The sequence below is a fragment of the Mauremys mutica genome, chromosome 3, assembly GCF_020497125.1.
Source record: "Mauremys mutica isolate MM-2020 ecotype Southern chromosome 3, ASM2049712v1, whole genome shotgun sequence".
Taxonomy (NCBI): domain Eukaryota; kingdom Metazoa; phylum Chordata; order Testudines; family Geoemydidae; genus Mauremys; species Mauremys mutica.
In genome coordinates this window covers 128,129,010-128,156,690 of record NC_059074.1, presented here as the reverse complement: position 1 = coordinate 128,156,690, position 27,681 = coordinate 128,129,010, and the positions used below count along the sequence as shown (strand labels likewise).

Genomic DNA, 27,681 nt, shown 5'->3' with positions numbered 1-27,681 from the left:
CTGGTGGAGTTACGGAGTCGACGGGGAGTGTGGCGGGGATTGATTTATCATGTATAGATGAGACGTGATAAATCAATCCCTGATAGATCGATCACTACGCGCCGATCCGGCAGGTAGTGTGGACGTACCTTAGGTAGCTTGTAACATCTGGGATAAAATTCTACCAACCGAGTGTTGGAGGCAGCTGAGAGGCAGACCCCCCTACTGCATGGGTCCATTAAATCTGTTCTGACATTGGACTTTCAGTCTGTTAAGCCTTGTGGCTGCACAGGAACTGACCAAATGGTGAACAATTGCTATGGCTGATCGTTCGGCTAAGCACTGAAGAAGAGGAAGAAGAAGCATAAGGCTCAAGCAATCTGAGCCCCATTCTGCACTTACGTGGAAGACTCTCTCATGAGGTCAGAGCCATGTTGTCTATTCGTTTTTTTAAGTCACAATGAGGTGCCATGAATGAAGAGGGGAAAATGGATTAAATATAGCCCCAGCTGTAGGGTTCGCTAGTGGATTGATTCAACACTTTCCATTCATTTCTGGGTCTGCAAGCCCCTCCTAGAGCCTGTTTATAAATAGAGCTGCAAAAAGTAAAGGTGCTTAATAATATGGTTGAAATCTTGCTACCATGAGATGCAGAGAGCTGCCAAAATGTTTTGATTGAATGCTTTTTGCTTTCCCAGGGCAGCACCTGCCCCTTAATGTGCCATTTAAGCTCTCCTTTTGGAAGACAAAAATTCTTGCAGGAAGCTTCCATTTCTACAACGCTCAGAGGTGTCTCATTTCACCCGTGTGTGGGCCTAGCTTGGACTCACAGGCAGCTACCAGTTGCTGGGCAGAAACTGTTGACTCTTGACTATGCTTGCTGCTTGGCTGACCAAAAAGCCACATCCCGTGGGAGGATGTTGGTGTCAGGTGGTAAAGGTTCTAGAAAGGCGCTGAAAGTATTCTTGGGATAACTCCAAAGTCTATAAGGTGCCACAGGATTCTTTGCAACTTATATACAGTTACTCTGGAGGGAGTTTGGCCCAATAGTCCACAACTGTAGATAAAAAGGCAACCTGAGGAAAGGAAATAGCTACATGAACTAATAAATCTACTCCGGCATATGTGATTTTATACTGCAGAAAGTGCAGTCAGAAAAAAATTGAGGTTCCTCCCTCTTCCCCCCCAGCTGAAGTCTCCTTGAATAGTGCTCTACATTGTGGTATGTTTCTCTGCTCCACCTTCCACATTCCCTCACACCCATGAAGTCATACCAGTGTGTATATCTCAGAGGACTTAAATAAATGGACCAAACACAATGTAAATGTTGTAACAGGAGGATCTAGTTAATACGGATTATCACCTTCTGTCCTCACAAAGCATTACATTTAAGGTTTCTGTTTAGTTATCTAAAGTCTTTTTTGGTCTATACTGCACTCTGAATTCATTATGCTAAAAGCCATTGAACTGTCTAGAAAATGGAATGTGTATAGTAAGAGGTTTGTAAAAATGTCATTTGAAGCGTCATTTGTCAGTCACTCTGGCAAAGTATGTAATTTATCATGCTTGTTTGTCAGCCTTTTGAACTCTTTTCCGGGCTGCTAGCTTGTATCTTAATTACAATAAGGATAATAATTATTTCATTTTTCAGCACCCCCTGCAGAGCTCTGTACCATCAGGATAAAATAAGATTCATATGGAACCCAAAGTGGTGATGTGAAAAAGTAAATTTTGGGTGGAGGTGACTGGAAATCTAAGGCACTTTTTTAAAAGCGAGGAGAGAGGGACTGAGACAGATGTCAAGGATGAGGGAGCTTCCCCACCCCCCATCATAAAGTATGTGTACACACACACACACACACAATATTATTTTTCACAGTCACCTGGTGGGCAAGCTGGATAATGTTTTAAAGTTAATAAATGCCAGAGCTGGACTGGAGCTAATGTACAGACATTGTTGTGTATATTTAATGTAATTAATTAATATTAAATAGTACAGCAACTATAAAAAAGTAATTAGGCAAGAGAGTAACCCCCTTCTCTGGGGAAAAACATGCAGGAAGGTAGGAAATTCCCTCTTGTGCAGTTTTCTCCAAATTCTTCCATTGTAGGTTGCCAAATCCTGTGCAAGAAGCAAGAGATTCAGTCCCCAAACTCCACAGATCCCCTCTGTTTCCCTATGGACATAAGGTCCCTGTCCCCTCCCTTCCTGGTACTGGGAGCTGTGCATCCTCAGCACCCTTAAAAATTTGATCAGTTATTTTTAGGTGCATAAATCTGAGTTTAAGTGTCTAATATTAGGTATCTAAACTTGAACATTTTGGTCTAACTTATCATCCCAGCGTCACACAGTGTGTCAGAGGCAGCGCCCAGGCTAGAATTCCAGAGTACATAGTTGTAGTTCCATATTCTCACCACTGGAGACACCTATCCTTCTTTGTAGCACTCCTCATTTCTCTGGCGGGTGGAGTAGCTTGGATGTTGGAAAGATAAAGGTATTTGTATAGAAAGGATAATTATAATGGAATGAATTGTTTACAAACAGCCCAAATGTGTCCTTGAACTCTTCATTAACATTCTGTAGAAAAAAGTCTTAAAATTAAAATCTGTATTTAAAAGCAGGGTTGGAAGAAAGAATATTGTTATCTCTGGGCACTTCCACTCACCTCAGTCTCCTTCTTATTCTCTCAGCCATTCCCCTTGGTGAGTATCTGCTTCTGCTTTTGCAATTTTCCCTTTATTGGAAAAAGGCCTCTCCTGTGCTCGACCTCGGACACTGGACTAGAGTGGGGTGTCCCAGGCTCCATCCTTGCAGATCCCCTATTGTGAGGTCACCTCACCTCAGGCAATGGAACTGCGTGGAAATTCCAAGCTTACAGCCAAATTCTTTGTAAAACCAGGTTCTTATCTGAAGATAGAGAACAAAGATTTTAAACAAAACAAAATATAATTTTCTGATCATATCTAGATTTTACTTTTCTTGACAGTTAATCAGTTTGGCTATCGTAGTTACAGTAACAGTAAGCAATGCTAAAACAAACATATCTTCAGACAGAAATGCTTGAGTCTGGCCTGCTTTATCTGACCTGGCAGCATTCACCCTCCTCTGTTGAGGGGTTTGCTGGGACACTCAACAGAGGAGGGGGACAACCTGCATTTCCCCAGGTGATTTTCTTAACATATTTCCCTATATCCCAAAACAGCTCAATCAGGTCTGGGCAAATTCCATTCTGCGCTATCAAAAGTGAACAGGCTGAAAGTGACAGCTGTTCCACTGATTGGATGGTTGGGCTATTGTGTCTCAATAGCCATACTCATGACCAGGAAAGGTATTTTCTTCTCTCAGAGGGCTTTGTTTGTCTGAGAGTAGTTCTGCTCCCTTAACCCTCCCTTTGTCTATGTGTATTAAAATAGAAACATGTGTCTGTTACACATCTAAAATATATTTAGTAAATGGTAACAGTAGAGCTGTCCAGAAAATGAAAATCTTTTCCCATGAAAAAATCAGCATAAAAAAAAACACTTTTGAAAGTCAATACTGTAATATTTTTCATAGAAAGGGATTTCCATAAAAATTCCATTTCAGGAGAAACAACATGGGTTTTTTGTGTGTAGCTTGCTAGCTGCCCACCTGGTGATCAGGGTGTCCTGCTGTTTTCCTGAGCTTCCTGGGGAGCTAGAAGCTCAGGAACACCAGGGGAATGGACTAACTGGGGAGTGGCCTGCCAGAGACTGTGGAAACCCAAGGAGCCTGGAAGTCAGGATGCTGAGGAGCCTGGGAACTGACTAGTTGGGGAGCGGCCACTAGGCTGCCCGAGTAGCCCAGCAGGCAGGCTGGTGCAGAGCTGGGGAGCCTGTAAATCATTAGAGCCTGGGAGCATTGCATTGAGTTGCCAGCCAAGCTAAGGAGGTAAGTGGGAGAGCTAGCAAGACATCTGAGAGGTTCTATCAAAAACTGCCTGGTTTTCACCACAAGTTTTGATGGAATTGATGCATTCCTGTGGAAGCTTTTGATTGTGTCAAATCAGCATTTTCTGATGGGAAATTCCAAGCCAGTTGTAGTGACATATCATGACATCTCAGCAAGCTCAGAAATGTGCAGACCTGCTTTCAGAGCAGCCAAGCATCTACAACAGGGGTAGGCAACCTATGGCACACGTGCCGAAGGCAGCAGGCAAACTGATTTTCAGTGGCACTCACAGTGCTCGGGTCTTGGCCACCGGTCCAGGGGGCTCTGCATTTTAATTTAATTTTAAATGAAGCTTCTTAAACATTTTTAAAACCTTATTTACTTTATATACAACAATAGTTTAGTTATATATTATAGACTTTGATAGAAAGAGACCTTCTAAAAACATTAAAATGTATTACCGGCATGCGAAACCGTAAATTAGAGTGAATAAATGAAGACTTGGCACACTACTTCTGAAAGGTTGCCGACCCCGATCTACAACATCCCTTCACTTCAAAATGAGAGTTGTGGCTGCTCTGCACCTCTGATCATCAGGCCCAGATGTGACTCATGCAATTTGCAACTCTAGCACCTCGAAGCAACAAATTACCCAAACAAAGCTGCTACCCTAGCTCCTATCTAATCAGCACATTTGCTGTTCTAACTAGTGCATTATCTCCTGTTCCAGTAGTGCTTTAATAGCTTGTCAAAAGTTTTGAAGAACTGGATGTTCACAGGTTGGGATCCAGTCAGTCCATTTTTACTTGAATGTGATATTTTGAAGGACGAGGAAAAGATTGCATTCTTCACATTTTATGCCACATAAATCATCGTCTGTTAAATTATTTTCCATTTTTTAATCAAATGCTGCAATCACAAGATGAGGTTATGACTAGACTTGTTGGCAGAAACCCAACACTAGTATATTCGGATTTCTTCCTGGTGCACAATAATCATACAGGACTTTAGGGTGAGTTCAGAAACAGACTGTGAAAAGTAAATTTGCTCAGTGCAAACTACTATAGAACTGCCAGACATGGTAGATCACTTTGTGCCGGGGCTGCCTAAAGTTAATAGCAGAACCACATCTTCAAATCATATTTACTTTGCTATGCTAAATAAACCAGAAAGCTGGCATGTTTCCCCTTGATTTCAACTAAAGTTTCAAAGTCAATGACCTATTCTTTAGGTCTGTTGATAGTTTGTGTTATTGCAGTATCCCTTTATAATCCAGTAAAGTCACTCCCATGCTGAAAGTAATGTTCTGTTTCAAAATAAGGGATTCTTTTCTAAGGAGGGGGAAAAAAAACTTGTGGTGTTAGGGCCTAAAATTTGTCCTGCTTTAAAACTGGTATAAGTTGATGGGGAATGTCTTTAAAATTGTTATAGCAGGGCAGCTATGTTAAGGTTGTGAAATGTTTTCCATTCTGAAATAAGTGATCCCATCAGAGACATCAACAACTTTCTCACAGTACAGTTAGACTTATCTGACCCAGGTTTAGATTCCATGCTATCTAGAGACTTTGTTCAGATGAAAATTAAAAATCGGCATGCAAAATGACTCATTTTTGTCTGGTTTGATCATTTCTCCCACCAAAGAAGCAATATGGGCAGAGATCAATTGGTACTGACGCACATGTGGTATGCAGAAGGCTTCCGACAGCACAAGCACGGACGATGTTTCCTGCATAGCATTATGAAGGACTCTGTGTTGCATTTCCAGTGCTGAGTAACTCAGTGGGTGGCTGACAATAATTTGTTTATATCCCAGAAATAGATAATGAAGTTAGGTTTGACGATTAGTGTTTTGTTTTTGATTTTGTTGGGGGTGGATTTTGTGTTTCAGGGATATGAAGCCAAATGTGTGAGTAACTCTGGCAATCAAACAGAGGAGTGGATTTTCCTCATCCTTGGCTGTGCCTTGAAATAAGAAGAATTAACCATATTTCATGTGTTTCCATCTGCAATGGGGTGTACTCTCTCTTTAAGCCTAAAGAGGCGGGGCAGAAGACCCTTTTCTAGGGATGTTGGTGTGAGCACAAGCCAAAACTTGAAGAGAGGAGATGGTCCCAGGGAATTAGCAGTGATCTTCCCAGGACACTGTCACCTTAAGGCCTGGGGTCAGGAGCTCTGTAATACAGGGTGGAACAGGACTCTCCTCTCTCCAGGCCAATCAGGACGAGCTCTCAAGGAGCGAAATGTATATGTCACCTTCCCTTACAGAACAGGGAGTGTGCTGACAGAGGAAGGAAGCCTGAACCAGAAGACCAGGCTTCTGCTGAGCAGGATAAGGGCTCTGTGAAGTGCAGGATATTAGAGATGGGTATGAACTATGGGGTTACTGTGATGAACCTTGCATTTGGGTCACTGAGAACTATTTTGAATATCAGGGAAGGGCTGGTAATAGCCTGAGAAAGGCTAAAAGGTGTTCCCAAGGCTTTTTTCAAAAGAGGGAGGGCACTGCAGAAACAACAGGGGAACACCTTGCAAATAGCAACCCTGCTGCACTAGCCCATTATTTTACAGCACTTTCTTCCTGGAGTGGTGAAAACCTCTTAAATGCCTCCTTAAAATGTATTGTGACAGACCCAGGCCAGTGGGGTACAGGAGTCTGGTAGAAGGCAAATATACTGGTCACTGGGTGAGTAGTTTTCTGTTCCCTGAGTCACCAGAGCAGGGGCTGCACTAGAGGAATCAGGAACCTGCTAGAACCAATTAAGGCAGACAGGCTGATTAGAACACCTGCAGCCAATCAAGGCAGGCTAATCAGGGCACCTGGGTTTAAAAAGAAGCTCACTCCAGTCAGGGATGGGGGAGCCAGAGGAGAGGAAGTGTGTGTGTGAGGAGCTGAGAGGGAGAGGGTGTGCTGCGCTGCGCTGCGCTGCGCTGCTGGAGGACTAAGGAGTACAAGCATTATCAGACACCAGAAGGAAGGTCCTGTGGTGAGGATAAAGAAGGTGTTTGGAAGTAGCCCAGGGAGTTGTAGCTGTCATGCAGCTGTTACAGGAGGCACTATAGACAGCTGCAATCCACAGGGCCCTAGGCTGGAACCTGGAGTAGAGGGCGGGCCCGGGTTCCCCCCAAACCTCCCCACTCCTGATCAGACACAGGAGAAGTTGACCCAGACTGTGGGGAAGATCACTGAGGTGAGCAAATCTGCCAAATAAGTGCAGGACCCACCAAGGTAGAGGAGGAACTTTGTCACAGTATGGTGTACAAGATGTACAACTGAAGTCCAGTCCCCTGCACTCATGGCAGGACTAAGTATTATTTAGATCATTCCTGACTGGTGTCCAGAATCGCTGTGGATAGAAATTCCATGCTTCAATAATCAGTATATACTAGTATGTCACCTGGATGGTGACAGTGACTGTGAAATGCTCTGAGAAATCAGAGAGGCTATAAAAATAGAAAACTCAATAATAATGGGGGATTTCAACTATTGCCATATTGACTGGGTACATGTCATCTCAGGACGGGATGCAGAGATAAAGTTTCTTGACCGCATAAATGACTGCTTCTTGGAGCAGCTAGTCCTAGAACCCACCAGAGAAGAGGTAATTCCTGATTTAGTCCTAAGTGGAGCACAGGATCTGGTCCAAGAAGTGCATATAGCTCAACTGATTGGTAATAGTGACCATAATATAATTAAATTTAACATCCGGAGGAGGGGGCGGGGAAGGGACACACCAAAGAAGCCCACACTGTAGCATTTAAGTTCAGAAAGGGGAACTACACAAAAATGAGGAAGCTAGTTAAATGGAAATTAAAAGGTACGATCACAAAAATGAAATGCCTGCAAGCTGCATGGAAACTTTTAAAACACCATAATAGAGGCTCAAATTAAATATATACCCCAAATTAAAAAAAAACCCAACACAGTAAGAGGACCAACAAAGTGCCACCATAGCTAAACAACAAAGTAAAATAAGCAGTTAGAGGCAAAAAGGCATCCTTTAAAAATTGGAAATTAAATCCTACTGAGGAAAATAGAAAGGAGCATAAACTCTGGTACTCCTTCTGTGACAGGGTGCTATCAGCAACATCCTCATCACTGTCCCTGCTACAGCCTGGAGATGTCTGCAGGCCCAGCTGAGGGCAATTATACACTCTCAGGTGGGTGACTGTGAGCACCTGGATGAAAATCACTGGGTTAACAAGGTAATAGGGAAGAATATAAGAGGAGAGGCTCAGGCGGAGCTCTGAGGGTAAGCCTGGGCAGAGGAGTGAGGGCTGCAGGGAATTCTACCCTTGCTGTAAGCCTATATTGCACCACTATCACTATGTAAGAGAGAAATAAATACACACCTTGCTGCAAAATAAACAGCCCGGTGTTTGTTTGTGACAAAGAGACCAACTGAGCTGGTCAGGCAGTGAGGTTTTCTGGGTAGTGACAGAGGAACCCTGTGAGACCTTCACATAACACAAGAACCAGGGGTCACCCAATGAAATTAATAGGCAGCAGGTTTAAAACAAACAATAGGAAGTACTTCTTCGCACAATGCACAGTCAACCTGTGGAACTCATTGCCAGGGGAGGTTGTGAAGGCCAAAACTATAACTAGATAAGTTCATTGAGGATAGGTCCATCAACAGCCATTAGCCAAGATGGTCAGGGATGCAACCCCATGCTCTAGGACCTAGCCTCTGATTGCCAGAAATTGAGAGTGGATAACAGGGGATAGATCACCTGAGTGATTGCATGTTCTCTGAAGCATCCGGCATTGGCCACTGTCAGAAAACAGGATACTATGCTAGGTGGACCATTGGTCTGATCCAGTATGGCCATTCTTATGTTCTTAAATAGCCTTTTAATTACAGTTTTACTCCTTGTGAAAAAGTCATAGAATTTAAGAGGAAAAAAAGCAATAGGGTTCTATAGAAATTATTTTATTTGCTCACTTTCTTATAAGTGACCACCTTCAACATGCCTTATCCCTTCTGCTTAACAATCTGTCTCAACTTCTGTTTAGCTCAGACTGCTTCCTTCCTCAGACTGGAGGAAGAGCTCTCTGTAATCTTCAAAGCTTGTACCTACCACCAACAGAAGTTGGTCAGTAAAAGATATTACCTCACCTACCTTGTCTCTCTCGTACCCTGGAACCAACATGGCTACATCACTCTAAAAATAATTAACACTGATTAGAAAAGAATACTCTTTTGATAGCTTGACAGTTTTTTAAACACTTTCATCTTGAATTTTTTAATCTTTATTTATGATTATAGAAGACACAGGTAAATCTACATAAGATTCCAAGATTGTCACCCTGTGTGTCATAGTGAAGCCTAGAATGACCGTTGAGCCTATGTGATGCAATGGAAACAGCTGCAAGCATGGTTAAGAGCTCTTTTTTGTTCAGAATATCAACAGGTTGAACCATGACTGGGATTTGCGGCTTGTTGTGTCTGAGAGATCAGAGAGGCTATAAAAATAGAAAACTCAATAATAATGGGGGATTTCAACTGTCGCCATATTGACTGGGTACATGTCATCTCAGGACGGGATGCAGAGATAAAGTTTCTTAACCGCATAAATGACTGCTTCTTGGAGCAGCTAGTCCTAGAACCCACCAGAGAAGAGGTAATTCCTGATTTAGTCCTAAGTGGAGCACCACTTCCCACACTCTCATTGACTGGGAACAGCAAACCGCGGCCACTGGGAGCTGAGAGGCTTCCGTGCCTGTGAACGCTCCAGGTAAACAAAACATCCCGGCGCACTAGAGGCTTACCCTAATTGGCCAGGAGCTAAAGTTTGCCAACCCCTGAAATATAGGGTCGGCTTATGAAAGGATCATAGAGTTTTTGCTATTTTTACCTCACCATCTTGGGGGATCAGCTTATAAACAAATGGGCTAATGAATGAGTGTATACGGTAGCCACACAGATTTTAGCTCTTCTTCAATGTATTAATTATGTGTAATTCTCAACAAACATTTTATGCAAACATATTTTATGCTACAAATTTGTTTGCAAACTGTTTGCTGTGATCATATCTTTGAGTATTTGTTATTTGAGGTGTTTGACTGATAACATGAGTCATATGGTATTGTTTCGACCCTATGATTGGATGAAAAACTCAGTACAAGAAGTAGGCAGCTTCGGGTACAAATAGCGAATACCTGTAATCATGATCAATCTCTTTGTTTGGATGCAAATATGGTATCTGCATGCAGAACAATCGTGCACGTATATCTCTGTGAGAGTTTGCAAGATTCGTTCCCTAATTGAACATGAAGGAATGTGAAGATAGCTAAATAAGAAAAAAATCAAAATTGACAAAAATGTTCCTGAATAAGTTCTCACTGTTGGAGCATCTCTAACTGGAATACTATTACTTTGCACTCTACAATGTGTTCTGGTCCATTCTCGAAGTGATTTACAAACCTCAGTTTAAGCTTTGTACTGCCCTTAAGAGAGAGGTATTAGCTGTTTTACAGATAGGTAATCTGAGGTCTCAAGAAGTTAAGGTCATAAAACAAATCAGTGGGAGTCTGGATTAGAATCCAAAATTCCTGATTCTTGCTCCAACCACTACACAAACTACCTTCCTTTATCATCATTACCCAGGAGGCAGGCTTATGAACTATGAAAGAAGCATGCCACTGGGAGCAAAACATGAAAGGACTTAAAAATCCAACCCTCTGCAAGAGTGGATATTGTACACCATGAGCCAGATTTAGGCAACATGTCAGTAGTTCACAAAAAGCATCTTTTGTTCCTTCCTTTTTCCATTCATCTAAAGCTGGAAACACAGAATGTTGTGTAACATTTCTGAAGTTATTTGGAGCTGGCTGCAGCTGTTTATCATACTGAATAATTATAAACATTTGATTGTCTGACAAGAATTGCACAGGCAGCTTTGCTCCCCATTGTGAACAGCCCTATTGCTGAACCCCCAACAATACTGTACCATGCGTGCTGGGGCCTGCTTTTCATTTAGAGCTAGCAGAGGGGCAGGAATCCAAGACCAGGTTTTGGCTCTGACATTAAAATCAAACCTATGGATGAGGCTGTGGATTAATTTACCCAGAACTGCAGGCAAAGTCTGGAGATCTCCATTTCAGTGTAAAATATTCAAGTGCCAAGACACAAGGCTGGTCTACACTAAAACTGTAAGTCGATCTAAGTTACACTACTTGAGTTACGTAACTTAGGTCAACTTACAGTAGTGTCTACACCGCGCTGTGTGAGTGGGAGATTCTCCCGCCAACTTACCTTATGCTTCTTGGGGAGCTGGAGTACACACGTAGACGGGAACGCGCTCTCCCAGCAATTTAGTGGATCTTCTCCAGACAGGAGTGGCCCCAGGGTTTTTGGTGCCCTAGGGGGGGTCCTTCCACGCTCCCGGTCTTCGGGGCACTTCGGCGGCGGGTCCCGGAGTGAGTGAAAGACCCGCCGCAGAATTGCCACTGAAGACCCGGAGTGCAGAAGGACCCCCCACCACCGAATTGCCACCGAGGGTGGCAAAATACCACCCCCCAAATCCTGGTGCCCTAGGCGACCACCTAGGTCGCATAAATGGAAGCGCCAGCCCTGTCTCCAGACCCGCTACATCGACACCGCTGCATCGATCACAGCAGTGCTGATTTAGCCATAAGTATAGACAAGCCCATAGTCATGTATCAAGTGTAGACTTCTATTGGCAGGCTCTAATACAGTGTCTCTCAAACTTTTGTACTGGTGACCCCTTTCACATAGCAAGTCTCTGAGTTTGACTCCCCCTTATAAATTAAACACACTTTTTAATATATTTAACACCATTATAAATGTTGGCTGCAAAGCAAGGTTGGGGTGGAGGCTGACAGCTCACGCCCCCCACGTAATAACCTTGCAACCCCCTGAGGGGTCCCGACCCCCAGTTTGAGAACCCCTGCTCTAATAATAGGCCGGGTCAGGGATTTATAATAATCTTTGCAATGATTTAGGTCACTGGCAACCTGTAGTGACAAAGCAGGTTGTAAACTCTGTAGGTTTCCAAACCCTGTGGAGAGCTGGCATTTGCAAAATATTTAAAAAAAAAATCATACAATTAGCCAAAGAGAGAAGAACACAAGAGTGCTTTATTTAAGATAACAACAAGGTAGACTATCTGCCACTTCTTAGGTGCTAAAATAAAGAAGCTTTGTCATTGATCATACACAGTATGGTATCTACAGCCATCTGTTCCATTAGCTAAATCCTGCCTTTACCTGTTAGAGATGTGATAGGTGATGGCTGTGAGGTGACTGCCAGAATCATCCTGCTGGAACAGAGGAGGGTGGGTGGGAGGAATGTGTGGTGATCATTATAAAAGCACACAGATCTACCGTGTTGGGGCCCAACACAGTAGGCTGATGGGTGTCCAGCAGGGTGTACTTTTACCAGGGCTGTAACTAGAGCTGAGTGAACAATTGTTTTTTCAGTGTGGCCAGAAAACCAAAGAATCAGGGAAAATGTTTGGTTTTGGTTCTGAAAATGTACAGATTTTGATGACAAAGTGGAAAGGGAGAGACAGACACCCACACTCCACCCCATCCCACCGCTGTCTCTTTAGCCCATTGGTTAAGGCATTTGCTTGGGATGTGGGAGATCCAGATTTGAATGTCCACGCTGAAGTAGGGACTTGAATTCAGCTCTCCCTCCTTCTAGCTGAGTGCCCTAATAGCCTATAGTCTGGTGTTTGTTCTGAGCTGGGTTGCTCTCATGCTGTCCCACTTTGTAGAAATATTTAACTATTCATTGCTTCAGGGAGAGAGAGTGAGAATGACTGTATACCTGGTGATTAAGGCCAGCCCCTGGAAGGTAGGAGAAGTAGCTTCAAATCCCTCCTCTGAACCAGGCAGAGAGGAGATTTGACTCCACTGAGCGAGTGTGTGAAGAGATGTGTACATTTACAGATGCATACACGGTGACCTGAAATGAACGTTTCCAATGTGCTGACAAGTTCCAAACAGTTCTGGATCCAAGTATTTCCCCTGATTTTTCAGTTTGATGGCCGAACCAAAAACATCAATTATTTGCACCATTATATGTGACACCTACTTTAGCTTTAAAGAAGTGCATGTGTTTTGGGGTGACTGGTTTTGTGGTCAAGAGAAGCTGGCAACCTTCATGGCTGAGTGGGACCATTCCAGAGGCAAATTAAGCCAGGATGGGTAAATGGCTTCAGGGATGCCTTTGATACAGCATGCCTTCTTTTATTGTGGTGGTCTCAGTTCTTGGCACTGTGTTTTATTGTACTTGCTGAACATGTTATGGATTAGAGCAGTTTACTGTACTGGGAATTTTTCCTCCTCCTTATTTGTAACTTTTTGGCATGATCATTAGTTTGTTCTAGTTGGTTTCTTTCACTCTTTCTTTGAAGTGGATTTCAGCTATGCTGTTGACAGTATCTTTGTGATTCAACACCCTCAGCATATACATTTTGTATTTCCTTTGTGCCACTGGCAGCTCCATTACAGGGATGCAGTTGGTATCACTTAGTGGGGTTCTGAGTCATGCACGAATGAAATGATTCCTTTGTCTTTGGAGTTTCTTTCCATTCTGAGCTGCCTATGGTAAATTCCTCCCATGTTGCTGATTGGTTGCAAATGCATGTTTGCCTTAATGGGAATTTTTGTTGTTGTTTTCCTCTCATGATTCAAGGCATATGATGATCTCTTCTGGACCCTTTATGGAGCAGCATTCTCAAAGTATGCAGGAGAAAAAGAATAATTTTACTTTGCACTGATCAACACTGAATTTCATCTGCCATTTTGTTGCCCAGTCACCCTGTTTTGTGAGATCCCTTTGTAACTCTTCAGTATCAGCTTTGGACTTAACTATTATTTCATGTTCATTTTCACTCAATTCACCTTTCAGCCTCATCCCAGCATGCAGGAGGTGCTGGGAGGGAGGGAGAGGAGTTGATCAGTGGGGCTTACAGACCCCCTGGAGTAACCTTCCGGACCCCAGTTTGAGAAATGCTGGTCTACGTGACATGAATTGGGTGAGGTAATGGAATCAACTATATAGCTGACTGAGCCAAGGGGAAATACTATTATTTAGGAGCACAACAAGGGTAGTGTTAATTTACCTAGGTCTTTATGGACTTAGGAGAACAGGTCTTCTTAGGAGCTTTCCAGTATTTCTGGTTCCAGCTAGTCTGTTCTTATGGTATTTCCAACCCTTTGTAGTATTTTGGCACTTGCACAATAAGTCATAACCAGAAAATGCAGAGGGGCTCTTCGCACAGACCTCCCCACAACGCTGCTGGTTGAGTGGTCCAGCAGCACCTTCCTGGAGCTGGATAATAATCATCATGTCTCCCCATTATAATTTTTAAGAAAAGGCACAGGTGTTGTAAAATGGAGTCGAGAGAATGTGGTTCTTTTAGCCAGAATTTTATGTTTCTGACCCCTTAGTTGTATGGTCCTCACACCACTGCATTATTTCAGTTTTGTGCTCATATAATCCATTCAAATCAAATCAGAGTAATGGAGTGGTGAATCTTACTGATGGGTTCGTTACAAATGCCTAGACATGATGATAATTGTTAAGTCAAAATCTAGAGGGCTTGACTCTACACCTATTAAAATAAATGAAAAAATTCCACTTGATTTAATGTGAGGAAGATCAGGCCCTGAGTTCCCATATTTCACAGAGTTTAAGGACAGAAAGGACCACTGATCATCTAGTTGGACGTCATGTATATTAGAGTCCATTGTATTCACCTAGTAATTCCTTCATTGTGCCCAGCAACTTGTGGTTGAGCTATACTGTATCTCCTAGAAAGAGATCCAGTCTTGATTTAAAGGTTCCAAATGGAGGATCTACCACATCCCTTGGTTATCAACTTCAATTGCTAATTACTGATACCATAGAAGACTTGAGTACTATTTCCAGCTTGAATTTTTCCAACTTTCAGTCATTTTTTTCTATGCCTAGAAGAGGAACTAATTGTGGTATTTATGATACTCACAGATATCACAGAAGTGTAAGTGTTGGCTTTTTAAAATAGCAACCCAGGTGGATAAATACATGGAAACATAGAAATACGAAAGTGAATGTTAACCAAGTGTTTTCTGACTTTCAAGCAAGGTTGCTGTAGGTTTGGTTCTAAAAATGGACAAAAATATCAGGGAGACATCGATCCGGACTGGCTTTCCCCACACAAATTGTTACCCCTTATTTAAGTAGGAGAGTGACCCTCTGTCATTTCAATATAGGCCTGCCCAAAGCCATGGCTGGTTATATTTCTCTCATAAAAGTTCTAAGGGTAAAAATCCTTTATAAAACAACAACTTAAAATGGAAATTCAAGCCTATTAAAAAGTCATATTCACACTATTCAGGATGTATTTCCTCAACAGCATAGGAGTCCAGTCTTGACTGATTCAGTCTCTTATTTCCACCATCTTCATTTAAAATCCTTCCATACTAGATTTTATGTTTAAGGAGCCAAGTAAGTAAGTGGATGACTTGTTGCCAAATTCAAGAGCACTGAATGGCAAAAGCCTTTGAAATCACTACTTTATATCCATTTTCAAGTCTCTGACAAATGATTTTTTTGTGAATTGGAAGGAGACTTGAAAATGTCTCATACAACCCCCAAAGCCCAGGATTACAAGCCAACATTTCAACTGATGACTATTCAGGCAGGTCAGTTCACCTTTTTACAAAGAATAGAATGATGTGTCCCTGGACTAATATTTAATGTGAACAAATTCTTACCACAGAAAAATTTAAATGCAACATTTTGAGATTTGTTTAATTTAAGAGGAGAATTTCTGAAGCATTCAGGTAAGTGGCTTCCTCAAATTTCAATAATGCTAGAAAATCATTCCCTATCTCAACATTAAACCCTTCCCCCTCTTTCACCTCACAAGTATTTAAATAGTTACAAACCGGCCTTCCTATGCAGACGAAAACAACACATTGAAACCTCGCTGGAACAGTGCAACACCCAAGGTTCATACAAATACCAGAATGAAAGGAGAACTGAAGGCAAAATTAAGGAAAAACATGAATTAATGGAGGTAAATTGTAAATCTTAAAAAATCCATCAAAAACTGTGAATAGTCCTAAACAACACAACACAACTAACACCCCAACAATAACAGCAGCATCTTTCATAGATTCTAGACAAGCAAAATCCAAGCCAACAAAATGCTTTCCAGTTTGTAAAAGTTTTAAAAACTGCCAAGGGAGCAATGGAGCAAGAGTAAGCTCCAGCAAATCACATGTAAAAAGCATAAGAGAAGCAGATTTTCCAGGCACTCATTCAGGACAAGAGAGGTCTCCCTTCCAATATCACACAGCATTGAGGGGTGGGAATTGCAGGGGCTCTCCTTTCAAATACCAATGAACCCAAATGGAGGGGAGAGTTCTCCTTTCTCTAATATCAATTCATTGAATAGAAACTAATGGATATAGAGAACATCATTGTTTTTTACTAGTGGGGGAAGATTCTGGAATATTTGCTCTAAGCACTTTTGCACACAGCCTATATAGAAAAACTCCTATAATCTTTCTATAGAATTTTTAAATCAGTTTATAGAAATGTGTAGCAGGGATAGAATTCTTTGCTGGTTAATGTAATTTCTATTGGACCCTATTGGTTTAATTTGCATTGCATTCCATAGAATTTTTCCATAAGGGAGTAAATTTTAAGTGCAGTGTACTGGATGATTCCTTAATTTACTCCTTGGAATAACTGACTGGGCTTAATAAATGTCCAAGTGATTTTTTTAAATGTAGCAGTTGCTTCCATACAGGTTTGGTTTGACTGATTAGCACGGTGTTGGTATTCATGTGTCTGTGGATTTTTGCTATGCTGTTTGTGTTTGTATTTGTTATCCAGTTTGGAAAAGCCACACAAATCAATGAATTTACAAAAAATGTCTACACTTGTTCTTTCTACTTTCTGGGATACCCCTCCTTCCCTTTTCCTCATGTTACACATTCTGTTCTTCCCCATTCTTCCCTTCTGGAGGCTTTGGGAAGTTTGATAGGTGCTACTCAGTTTGAGTAAAAGGTTTCTCCTCATGAGACACTGTTCAAAAGCAGTGGGAATATCAGAATCCAGGTGGAGCTTTTTAAGGCACCAAGGAGAGCTAGGTGCCCAAATCCCAATGGCTTTCTAGGGAAGTGGGCACCTAACTCCACTTGTCGATTGGAAAAAAATCTCCCTCCCTCATGCCTTTTGGGCCAGAGATATGACTTCCCCTCTGACTAATTTGTGACACTCAGGTTCTATCTTTGGCCATAATGCATTTATTTTTTTCTGTATTTCCTTGTGAGTTATCTTGACCTATACAACTGTTTTTGCTTCTACTATTTCTTATGAGATAGTGGCTGGCAGTGACTTAACTATATGTTGTAAGGTGTCATGTGATGCAACTTCATTGCTCTGGTATCCTTTGTAAAGGCTTTATCTGTTATCTAGTTAGATTATAAGGTCTTCAGGGGAGAGCAGTCTCTAAGTACTTGTTTGCGCTATGCCCAGCACAACTGGGTCTTGACTGCATCTGCGGTCTCTAAGTGGTGCCATAAGACAGCTTTCTAAGGAGTTATTTATTTATGTAGTATTACAGGGTCAATAGCAATGTGGAAAGAACTCTTCAGTCTCAACCCTTTAAAAAAAAAGAGCACTAACAGCAGGAAGATAAATGCTCTAGTGAAGGGTTATTACCCATGTTGTTCCATGTGTTCCTGGAAAAATAGTCATGCATGTAGCTGAAACTCTAGACTGTGGTGTCATACCTGGAATTGTTACATAGACACGTCCATCTAGAAAGGAAGTTACAAAACTAGTGGTCTTACTAATATAATGGCATCCTCACCAGCCATAATAGTATGATAAGGGCACCACAAGTATGTTTAAAACTAACCTGTCCCAACAATAGACATGCAACGGTTCTCCTTTGTGAAGAGACATCTGAATCTCTTAGTTATCTTTAAATTAGTTGTAGCCTCTGAACTCATTATGCAAGCAGACAGCAGGATTTCAATCAATTGCTCTATCCCCATTGGTTGCCAGGGCTTCCTCATTCCCAACAAGAACAAGTGAAAATTGACAGGTCAGAGAGTCTATAACGTGGAGTCAAAGTTTTGCTTGATGTTAGTAAGGATCTTTGCACAGGCAGTAAGCCCGAGAGTGCATTGTTATAAACAGAAGGAAGGAAGGTGGGTAACGAACCTCATAAATAAGACAATGCCCAGTACTGCCAAAGGTCAGCGCTCTGCCAATCCCAGTGATGTTACCTTGAAGATGAATCTGAAAACAAGCAGTTGGCAAGTCCGTGGGTCACTGCCACTGACTTTAAAAGCATTCTCCATCAGTTCTGTGCTTTGGCTCAGCAATTAGGCCAATGTTTCTGCTGTTAACAATGAGCTGACTTGAGTTGAATGTTCCTTCCCATGCACTGTGTTTTATATTACTGGACACCATGAGTGACTTGTGTATGCTAGTCCGTAGTCTTCTTTTCAACTTAGCAAAATGGCTAAGTGAATTAAATTATTTTTTCCGTTTTGTTGCTTTCATTTTTCCTTCCTGTTTGGCCTTGTTTTCCATTAAAACTTCTATAGTGAGCCCTATTGGCTATGGTCATGTTCTAGATAACTTATTAACTGTGGGCTTTCAGCTGTTGAACTCCAAGCTGGCAACCAGTTGCCGAGCATGATTGCAGCACAATGTGTTTATCTTTTCCAGGCCACTGAACAACTCAGAATACAACTCAGTGCTTGGGGGTGTGGGTATTTATGCTTTACCTTCTGCTGCTCAGTGACACATTCTTCTTCATTGTAGTCTGCTTCCTTTTGTTTTGTAAAAGCTTCAGGAATAAAGATGGAGAACTCCAACTGAAGTTCTAGTGTGGGCCTTCGTGGCAATGATCCTCTTGATTGCAAGAAAAAGCTTCCATTTTCAGGCAACACTGAGGCTGAGAGCTCTCATTTTCCCTCTGATCAGTGAACAGAGAGCCCAGGAAAGAACTGGCTTTCCTCCCCATCGGAAAGAGCATTCATCCCCTTTTATCATGAAATGTCCAGTGCTTGGCTTTTCGTCCTCTCTCTTGATATCTCCATCTGGGTGAGAACATCAGGCTGTGTACTCCTATTTTCCTCTTCTCAAGGAATGAGGGATGTCCACAATGAACACTAGCCCCTCTGGAAAAAGAGATGCAGGTGTGAACGTGAGTTGCATGTGTAGATCCTTGAAGGGTAAGAAGATATTGATATCACTGCTTGGTGGGTTCTTAGGCTCCTGGGGTGCACAAGTACCAGCTGGGAGGAATGGTGGGCAGCCACAGCAGAATCAAGATCATTGAGACAGAAATCAGACCTGGCTGAGTGACTTTAACCAGCACTCACTGATTTCTTTTGTGTCTAACTGCAAACAGTGTTGGTTTTGTTTTTCCTTTTGGTAAAAGGTTTGTCCCCTTCAAAAAAGGAGAATTCTTGGCACTTCACTTGAGTTTGGAGGACTTATTACGGAAGTTTTTTGAGTTGCATCTAAACTTGATAAACTTGGCAAAGGTTGGGAACACTCAAATGGGGATTGCATTGTTCAGTTTTGCTGTTTTTTGTTTATTTAGGGTTAATGTTTTTGCCCTATTTCGGGGGGCTGCTTAGTCAGCTCTTTAAATAAAAAGTCCATGAATATCTTGGAAGCTGCCTGTGATTTGTGCATGTTCCCTCAATTAAGGGGAGGATTACCAGTCCTCTTCTCCACCTTCCTCTCTCCCTGCTCCAGATTGAGAAATGTTCCTCATTCTCTTTTTCTAGTTTGAATATGGATAAGATTGTTCCCTCTGCCCTACTGCCTACTGCCAACTCATCAATCCAGTTGAAACTAGAGCTGGTTGGAAAATAAATTAAAATGTTTTCTTAAAAATACCCTGTAAAATGCATTGGCTTTTCATTGGAAACCAAAAGGTTTTGAAACTATAAATCTTCCATGAAAACTTTAGTTTGCCAAAAATAGTGCCATTTTTTGTCAAATATTTTGAATGACAAATTTGTAGCCTCTCTTGTTGAAACATGATTTTTATAGCTCCAAATTGCAAATAACTCCATTGTCATGTGAATTTACCTGAACTACAGTAGAAAACTTCACACCTGTGGCATGATCTTATGACAGGGCAAACTCAAAAGGTTTGGAAGGCGAATTCAGATAAGCCCCTAAAGTTTGGATGCTCATTTCAACTATAGCTGAACTGTCCAAACTACTAGAGTCTGCACAAATGGGCAGGTGATCTTGTGAGAACAGAGTTTCTTGAAAGATTTCTGGTATTTCCTGCTTTTGGGCAGGCTGGAAAAAACAGGAGTACGAGAACAGCTAGGACTCCAGGTGGATCCTGGTGAAACCTAATTGATGAATGCTGCTGGTTCTTGTATGTAATAATTGAAAGTCTCAGATTTGTGTCTGTTTTTCTTTTCATGGATGGAGACAACATTGTCTGCCAAACAGAGCTGGCCTCTGGAGTCCATCCCAGGATTTGAGACCACAGCAAGGGTCTGTGCTAATTTCCACTTTATTAGACATGCAGATATGTAATGGCAGTTCTACCCTTCTTTTTATAATGGAGACAATGTGCAAAAATGTAACAGGGTTGGAAGACTGTCACTGGCATTTTTTTACTAGAAACAATTAGCTATCCCCGGTCCTGCTACAGCTGCCCAGGATCAGCATTTGGGATCCATAAATTCCATGGCCATGTGTCCCACCTGCTTTAGAAGAAAGATATCTGACTGCTTGGTGGCTGTGGAGAGGCTGCAGTATGTAATAATACCTACGGATTTGTGTTCCCAGGGTTTCCTCTGCCGGCGGATGCTCCTGGAATCAGCCCTCAAGGGTGCGGGGAGGCAGGAGTGCCCCAGAACAGAGGGGTACTTAGTGTGCAAAAGTTACTGCAGACATAGGCTGCATTAAAACTTGGGAATGATTTACCCTTGGTTGCTGGGGGGGGGGGAGAGGGGAGTTTGGGTGAGGTGCACCCCTCATGGTTCAATCCCTGGTTTTCTGATGTAAGCAATGGGAAGTGAGGGAGAGAATGTGCTGTGGGGGCAGATGACCTCACCACTGTACAGACAAGGGTTAGATTTGTGTTAATTTAAAATCAGTCTCTTTAAGCACTGAATGGTGCCATCAGTTGCCTATTTACTGGATTTCTTGAAACAGAAATGTGGTGGTTATTGCTCAGAGTTTGTTCAATCTATGCTTGAATTTTAACAGTCAATGAGTATGTCCATTTACTGTATTGGTTGTAAGAGTTATTCTGTCAAATGCAGCCCAAGCTGCTGTTTTAAGGCTTTGCAGCGGGTACCCTGAGATCACAGCCAACAGTGAAAGTGCATGTAGTGTCCAAGATGTGCCAATATCAAGATGTGGATGCAAGTTGCAGGAGACAGTATTTATTTTAGAGAAGGGAAGGTATTAAAGAACATTGCCTTCCATTATAACTAGAGGTTGGAGCTGCAAACTGATGGCCTTGTAACCCCGGGAAATGCAAGTCAAAGAGCCAAATCCTTTCCTAATTGGCACTGCAAGCGGGAGCATAGTCTCTAGCAATTGCATCTGTTCTCTCTTGCAGGAATCCTACAGGCCAGGACAAGAGCCCATTGTGCGGGAACAGGGGAAATAAAAGTGGAGACTCACTCCGCTGATACTCTAAGCGGGAGCTGTATGCTGTTGACTGCAGCATTTGTGCAAACTGGGATTAATTTGGTTTCTAGCCAGTAATCCATACCCCCTGGCAGAGATGGCTACCGGGAAAACACATTTGTTGGCCTTGTCTTCTAGAACATTCTTGAGCACTGTGGAGAGATTCTGTCCTGCTTATTTTCTCAGGGCAGAGATGGGGAGAGCAGTCTGCTCTGCCTTTTTCTTTCCATCATCACTCTAAGCACATCTGGGATAGAATCTAGTCCCCGGGTTTGAACTGTGGTTAGAGCTGCTCAACATGTTTCAAACTTTGAAATGTATCTGAGAAACGGACTCGTTCACAAATTCTTATGACACATTTCCACCCTCTTTTTTCATAACAGCTCGGCCTGTGGTCCTTACACTAGACATTTCCTATGAAAAATAGAGGGTTGATAGAAAAGCAAATACCTAAGCAAGCAAGTATGGCCAGCTTATCGTTTCTGCTAACTCTCGTTGAACTGCAGGCATCAGGAGCTGTGAAGTTCTTTAATCTGTGTAATTAATTGGAGCTATGCAAATAATATTTACTCATTGAACTTCATTCTTTTTTGTATGCATGCAAACTGTGAAATTCCTGACTCTATTCATTAGCTGAAATCAGCTGCAAATTTCTTAATGAAATTTCCATCAGCAACAAGAATAGCTTGTGAAGTGTTTGTTTCAAACATTCAACCTACAGTGGAGCAGCCACATTTGCTTTTTATTGCTGTTGAAAAGATCAGTATTTAAAATATAAGCTTTCCTTTAAAAGCAAAGGGTCTGCAGTTAATATGACAGTGGGCTGTATCCTCAGCTGGTTCAAATTAGTAAGCATGCCTTAATTTACACCAACTGAGGATCTGATCCAGTTAGAGGTTCCCTGCTCCATGCTCCTCTAACACAGGTCATGTTTCTTTTTTTAGTTTGGGTAGTGGGGCATGTTTGTAGTTACAATCCATAGAGCTCCTGGAATCTCAGTATTCTGGGTGGGGGAAGTGATGAAATTATAGTCCCCTGGCTACTTTAAGGGGACCACACTTTATTTGGCTGAAGAATCATTAAAATTCCTTCCATATTCAGAGTTCTATTTTTTGGTCCTCAAGTTTAATTTTTAAATATTTATATTAATGTAGCTAGAGCTACATTAAAATACTCTGCTGTATCAATGGAAAAAACTATGGTGAGTTTATGAACTCAAGGACAGGGACCAGGGAGTTAGGGTGATGGGTGATGAAACACTGGTAATCTTCCTATGAAAGCAGATCAAACTCCCTTTATTTGTATCATTTACAAACATCAATTGGAATTGTTTATGGCCAGTGCAATGAAGCAGAAGGGAAGACAGCTTCCTTGGCTGGCCTTTCACAGAGTTTAACAGATTCATGAATCACAAAGGAATAAACACACTCAAGTTCTTAGTCCTGTACTTGTTTTTGAAGACTGTGTAATCAAATTGGCCACTGTGGTTAATTGGACACACTGCTTTATATGCATATATTTCAGCTAATATCTATCTATTTCTGTGGTTTTGCTTTGGGGTTGGTCTGAGTGTTTTCACTTTTCTTTTAATCTTAAGTTTTTGAAGACTCTGAGCTAAGAGTGTGAAGGAAACTGTCTGTAGTTTCCACATGGTACCATTTGGAGGCATAGGAGAGCTGAAGAAATGATGGAGATGCCCAAGCCTAGACCTTCTGTGAAATTCCACATTACAAAAAAAGAGAGATAAAGATATTAAAATCAGATTCACTGCAACAGGAGGGAAGAGAGCTTCTCTCCATTACAGCTTCTGTTCTTTAGGACTGTAACTGGTATTTTACTTCATGGCATGCAGGAAGGGATGAGAGTTTCTGGAAGAGAAAACAGACACCTAGGGGAAGTGCTGCTTGAGCTGTCAACATCTGATAGCTGCATTTCAACATCTGGCCACACTGTGCCCCAACTCTCTTGGGATGGATAAAGCAAATTCTGCAGCAGTGAGAATGGGAAAAAGATTGAATCTGGGTAATCCACCCTCTAGCGAAAGAGTTGAAATGAATTGCCTTTGCTACTCCTGATGTATGACAGTTCCATAGATTAGGAGGGTCCCAGACTCAGAGGGAAGTGTACGATGGACAGGAACCTGCACAGAGGGAGATGTAATGGTATTCCAATGTTTGATCTGCTTGTCTGGGTAGAAAATGAAGGCAGCCATTAGAATTAAGAAAATGATTGTCAGGGAACACGCCTTACTGGTGTTATACTCAGCACCTGAAAAGAACGTCATTGCAGTGGCCAATAAACATTCCTTCAAGATCTAAATCTGACATTTTTGCATAAGCATGCTTTAGAACGCCCTCTGATTGTTACCTGGTGACTTTCAATAATCTTCTAATAAACATGCAGTAATTTCTCAAGTTTCCTATTAACATATACAGTACTTGGAATTTTCTCTAACAAATATTCCTGACCATGGCCCTTCAGAGATGAAGGATGATTTGTGGGTAAGTCCTCTCTTAGGTGGTGCTTCTTGGAGCTATTGTAAAAAAATAAATATTGACATAAGAAATTATCATAAATTCAGTCCCCAAGGTGGTTTTACCACCCTGGCAGAATGAGGAACAGAAGATTGTCACTGTCTTTTGGATGTTTTTTCCCCATGCATGCTAGAAACAAAGATTGAGGTGTTTTCAGTGGGTTGGCAGAGCTTGCTAGTTGAACAACAGAGTCTTCTGGACTAGCAATAGAAATTTTTGAGTCCCAAACAGAACCAAGCCAATTAACATTTTCTGATTTGACAAATGTCTGTGATCAAGCCTTAAACATTGCTTCATTGTCCATCTATAATAGATAGCAGCATGGTAGGCTTTGAGAGGCCTACCTTGCTATTGACTGAGGATTTTGAATGAACAACCCTCTCTCTTTTCTGGAAGAGAATAAAGTTTTAAAGGCCCTGTTGTAATCTTAAATGTTACTTGAGCGGTAACTGGATTTCATGCTATGGGAAGAAGTAAAGAAAAATAATATTACACCTTATAATGAAAGCTCTTTGGGTGAGACCAGAGTTCAGGCATCTCTCAAGTGTATTAATATTACCCCAACACACTGCCATAGACAACATGTCTCCAATGTGGCAGTCTGGTGTAACATGATATCTTGTAGACTTTATTAAAAACAAGGCACCAACTGGAGGATAGCTAATGTGACACCAATTTTTAAAAAGGGCTCCAGAGGTGATCTCAGCAATTACAGGCCTGTAATCCTGACTTCAGTACCTGGAAAACTAGTTGAAATATAATAAAGAACAATATTATCAGATATATAGATGAACATAATTTGTTGAGGAAGAGTCAACATGGTTTTAATAAAGGGAAATCATGCCTCACCAATCTACTCGAATTCTTTGAGGGGGTCAACAAGCATATGGACCCAGGGGATCCAGTGGATATAGTGTACTTAGATTTTCAGAAAGCCTTTGACAAGGTCCCTCACCAAAGGCTCTTATGCAAAGTAAGCTGCCACGGGATAAGAGGGAAGATGCTCTCATGGATTGGCAACTGGTTAAAAGATAGGAAACAAAGGGTAGATATAAATGGTCAGTTTTCAGAATGGAGAGAGGTAAATAGTGGTGTCCCCCAGGGGTCTGTTCTGGGACCAGTCCTATTCAACATGTTAATAAATGATCTGGAAAAAGGGGTAAACAGTGAGGTAGCAAAATTTGCAGATGATACAAAATTACTAAAGATAGTTAAGATCCAGGAAGAATGCGAAGAGCTACAAAAAGATCTCTCAAAACTGGGTGACTGGGCAACAAAATGGCAGATGAAATTTAATGTTGATAAATGCAAAGTAATGCACATTGGAAAACATAATTCCAACTATACATATAAAATGATGGGGTCTAAATTAGCTGTTACCACTCAAGAAAGAGATCTTGGAGTCATTGTGGATAGTTCTCTGAAAACATTCACTCAATGTGCAGCTGCAGTCAAAAAAGCAAACAATGCTGGGAATAATTAAGAAAGGGATAGATAATAGGACAGAAAATATCATGTTGCCTCTATATAAATCCATGTTACACCCACATTTTGAATACTGTGTGCAGATGTGGTCACCCCATCTCAAAAAAGATATATTGGAATTGGAAAAGTTTCAGAAAAGGGCAACAAAAATGATTAGGGGTATGGAACAGTTTCCGTATGAGGAGAGATTAATAAGACTGGGACGTTTCCACTTGGAAAAGAGACGGCTAAAGGGAGATATGATTGAGGTCTATAAAATCATGACTGGTGTAGAGAAAGTAGATAAGGAAGTATTGTTTACTACTTCTCATAACACGAGAACTAGAGGTCAAAAAATGAAATTAATAGGCAGCAGGTTTAAAACAAATAAAAGAAAGTATTTCTTCACACAACACACAGTCAACCTGTGGAACTCTTTGTCAGAGTATGCTGTGAAGCCCAAGACCATAACAGGGTTCAAAAAAGAACTAGATAAATTCATGGTGGATAGGTTCATCAATGGCTATTAGACAGGATTGGCAGGAATAGTGTCTCTAGCTTCTGCTTGCCAGAAGCTGGGAATGAGCGACAGGGGATGGAACACTTGATGATTTCCTGTTCTGTTCATTCTTTCTGGGGCACCTGGCACTGGCCATTGTTGGAAGACAGGATGCTGGGCTAGATGGACCTTTGGTCTGACCCAGTAGGGACATTCTTATGTTCTTATATGAGCAAGATTTTAAACAGTATTTTAAAATTGCTTAACATTTAGTGAACTCTGAAAGGGAGAATGGAGTAAATGTATTGTGCCAAAGAACTGTGTGTGCAGTGCATGCCTTGCTAAAGTCTGAGACACAGAAATGCCTGACTTGTCATAACTCTGCCAACAGCTATGCAACAGGAACTCCACTGAAGTCAATGGCGTGATTCTGGATTGACCCTGACATCAAAGACATCAGAATTTCCCCCCTCCATTATGATCTCTTTACTCTGGTATTCTGTTTTAAACAGTTGCTGTTATGTGATGTTTCAAAGGAAGAAACAAACAAATCCCTAATAAACCAGATCAATAACAAACCATTGTACAACAGCTGTATGCAGTAGCAAATCCCTTCCTGACATCTCGGTGCCAATCAACGTATACTCTGAAGCATCAAGGTTGGTTATCCTTTCCGAGGTGCCAAGTTCCAGCCGGAAGATGGAGAGTGACAGGACTTGGTCAGGAGCTGGATTTTGTTTCTCCCACTTTGCTTTGTCTCCTCCTAATCTGTCCATCTCCCCCATTTCCCACCTCCTTCCAGTCTTGCAGGTGGCATGGGAGCACTAACCACTTGGAAAGAACCAGCCCACTTGCTGCCCTCTGTCAGTCTAGTCATAGGATCTCTCAGTGCTACAGTAGCTGGCGTGGAGGCTGCATACTCACCAGGGGAGTGTTGATGTGTTAAACAGAGCAAGGAACATTTAGGGGAGCAGGAGAATGGTCTCAAATGCAGGATACTCCTACTTCAGACAGGAGTCTTGGCTGTTCTACCTATTTCATTTGTAGCTGAAATATATTACTAGCAGTAATAAAAGTATGCACCCCCTTAGAAATCCAGCCACTGGGGCTTTCCTCCTCTTTGTAATAAAAAGATGGAAGGGCTAGAATCCTCAAAACATTACTACACAAATGAACTGCATAAACTAATATATACCAGTCATGAGAGAAGAATGTTTGTGGTGATTAGCTGTGACTGTAGCTAGAAACGCCTATTGAAGAGCTTTTTTTTAAAAAAAAAGAAACCACATAAAACAGTGGCTATTATGGGCCAGATTCTTATCTCATTTATACCAGTAAACTTGGAGTGACCTCAATGGAGGAACTTTATAGCCATGTGTAAATGAGATCAGAACTTGGTCCTGTGCTGGGGAAGATCAGAAACACTGCTCTACTGACCCTCTGACAAAATCTGTAGGGCAAGGCAGGATTGTAAGGAAATAGGCAGTAAAATTCTCATAATCCTTTGCAATCAGACATGAGACATCTCTTTCCCATTGTTTGCAGATGGCTCCTATGCTGAGACATCCACTGAAAAGTTTATATAATGTCATGCTGTGGTGCAGATTGCGTCTGATAACTCAGAGTTGCTTT

At 41.7% G+C, this 27,681-nt stretch overlaps 1 protein-coding gene across 1 annotated transcript in view; it reads left to right on the top strand.

The window, feature by feature from the left end:
- Window positions 1-26,523, top strand: part of WDR27 (WD repeat domain 27) — a 227,850-nt gene extending 201,327 nt beyond the window's left edge. The window contains exon 25 of the mRNA XM_045008729.1: window positions 26,441-26,523. Coding sequence (XP_044864664.1) covers window positions 26,441-26,488 — 48 coding nt within the window. The 3' untranslated portion in view covers window positions 26,489-26,523. The remainder of the gene's footprint in view (window positions 1-26,440) is intronic.
- Window positions 26,524-27,681: the final 1,158 nt, after the last annotated feature.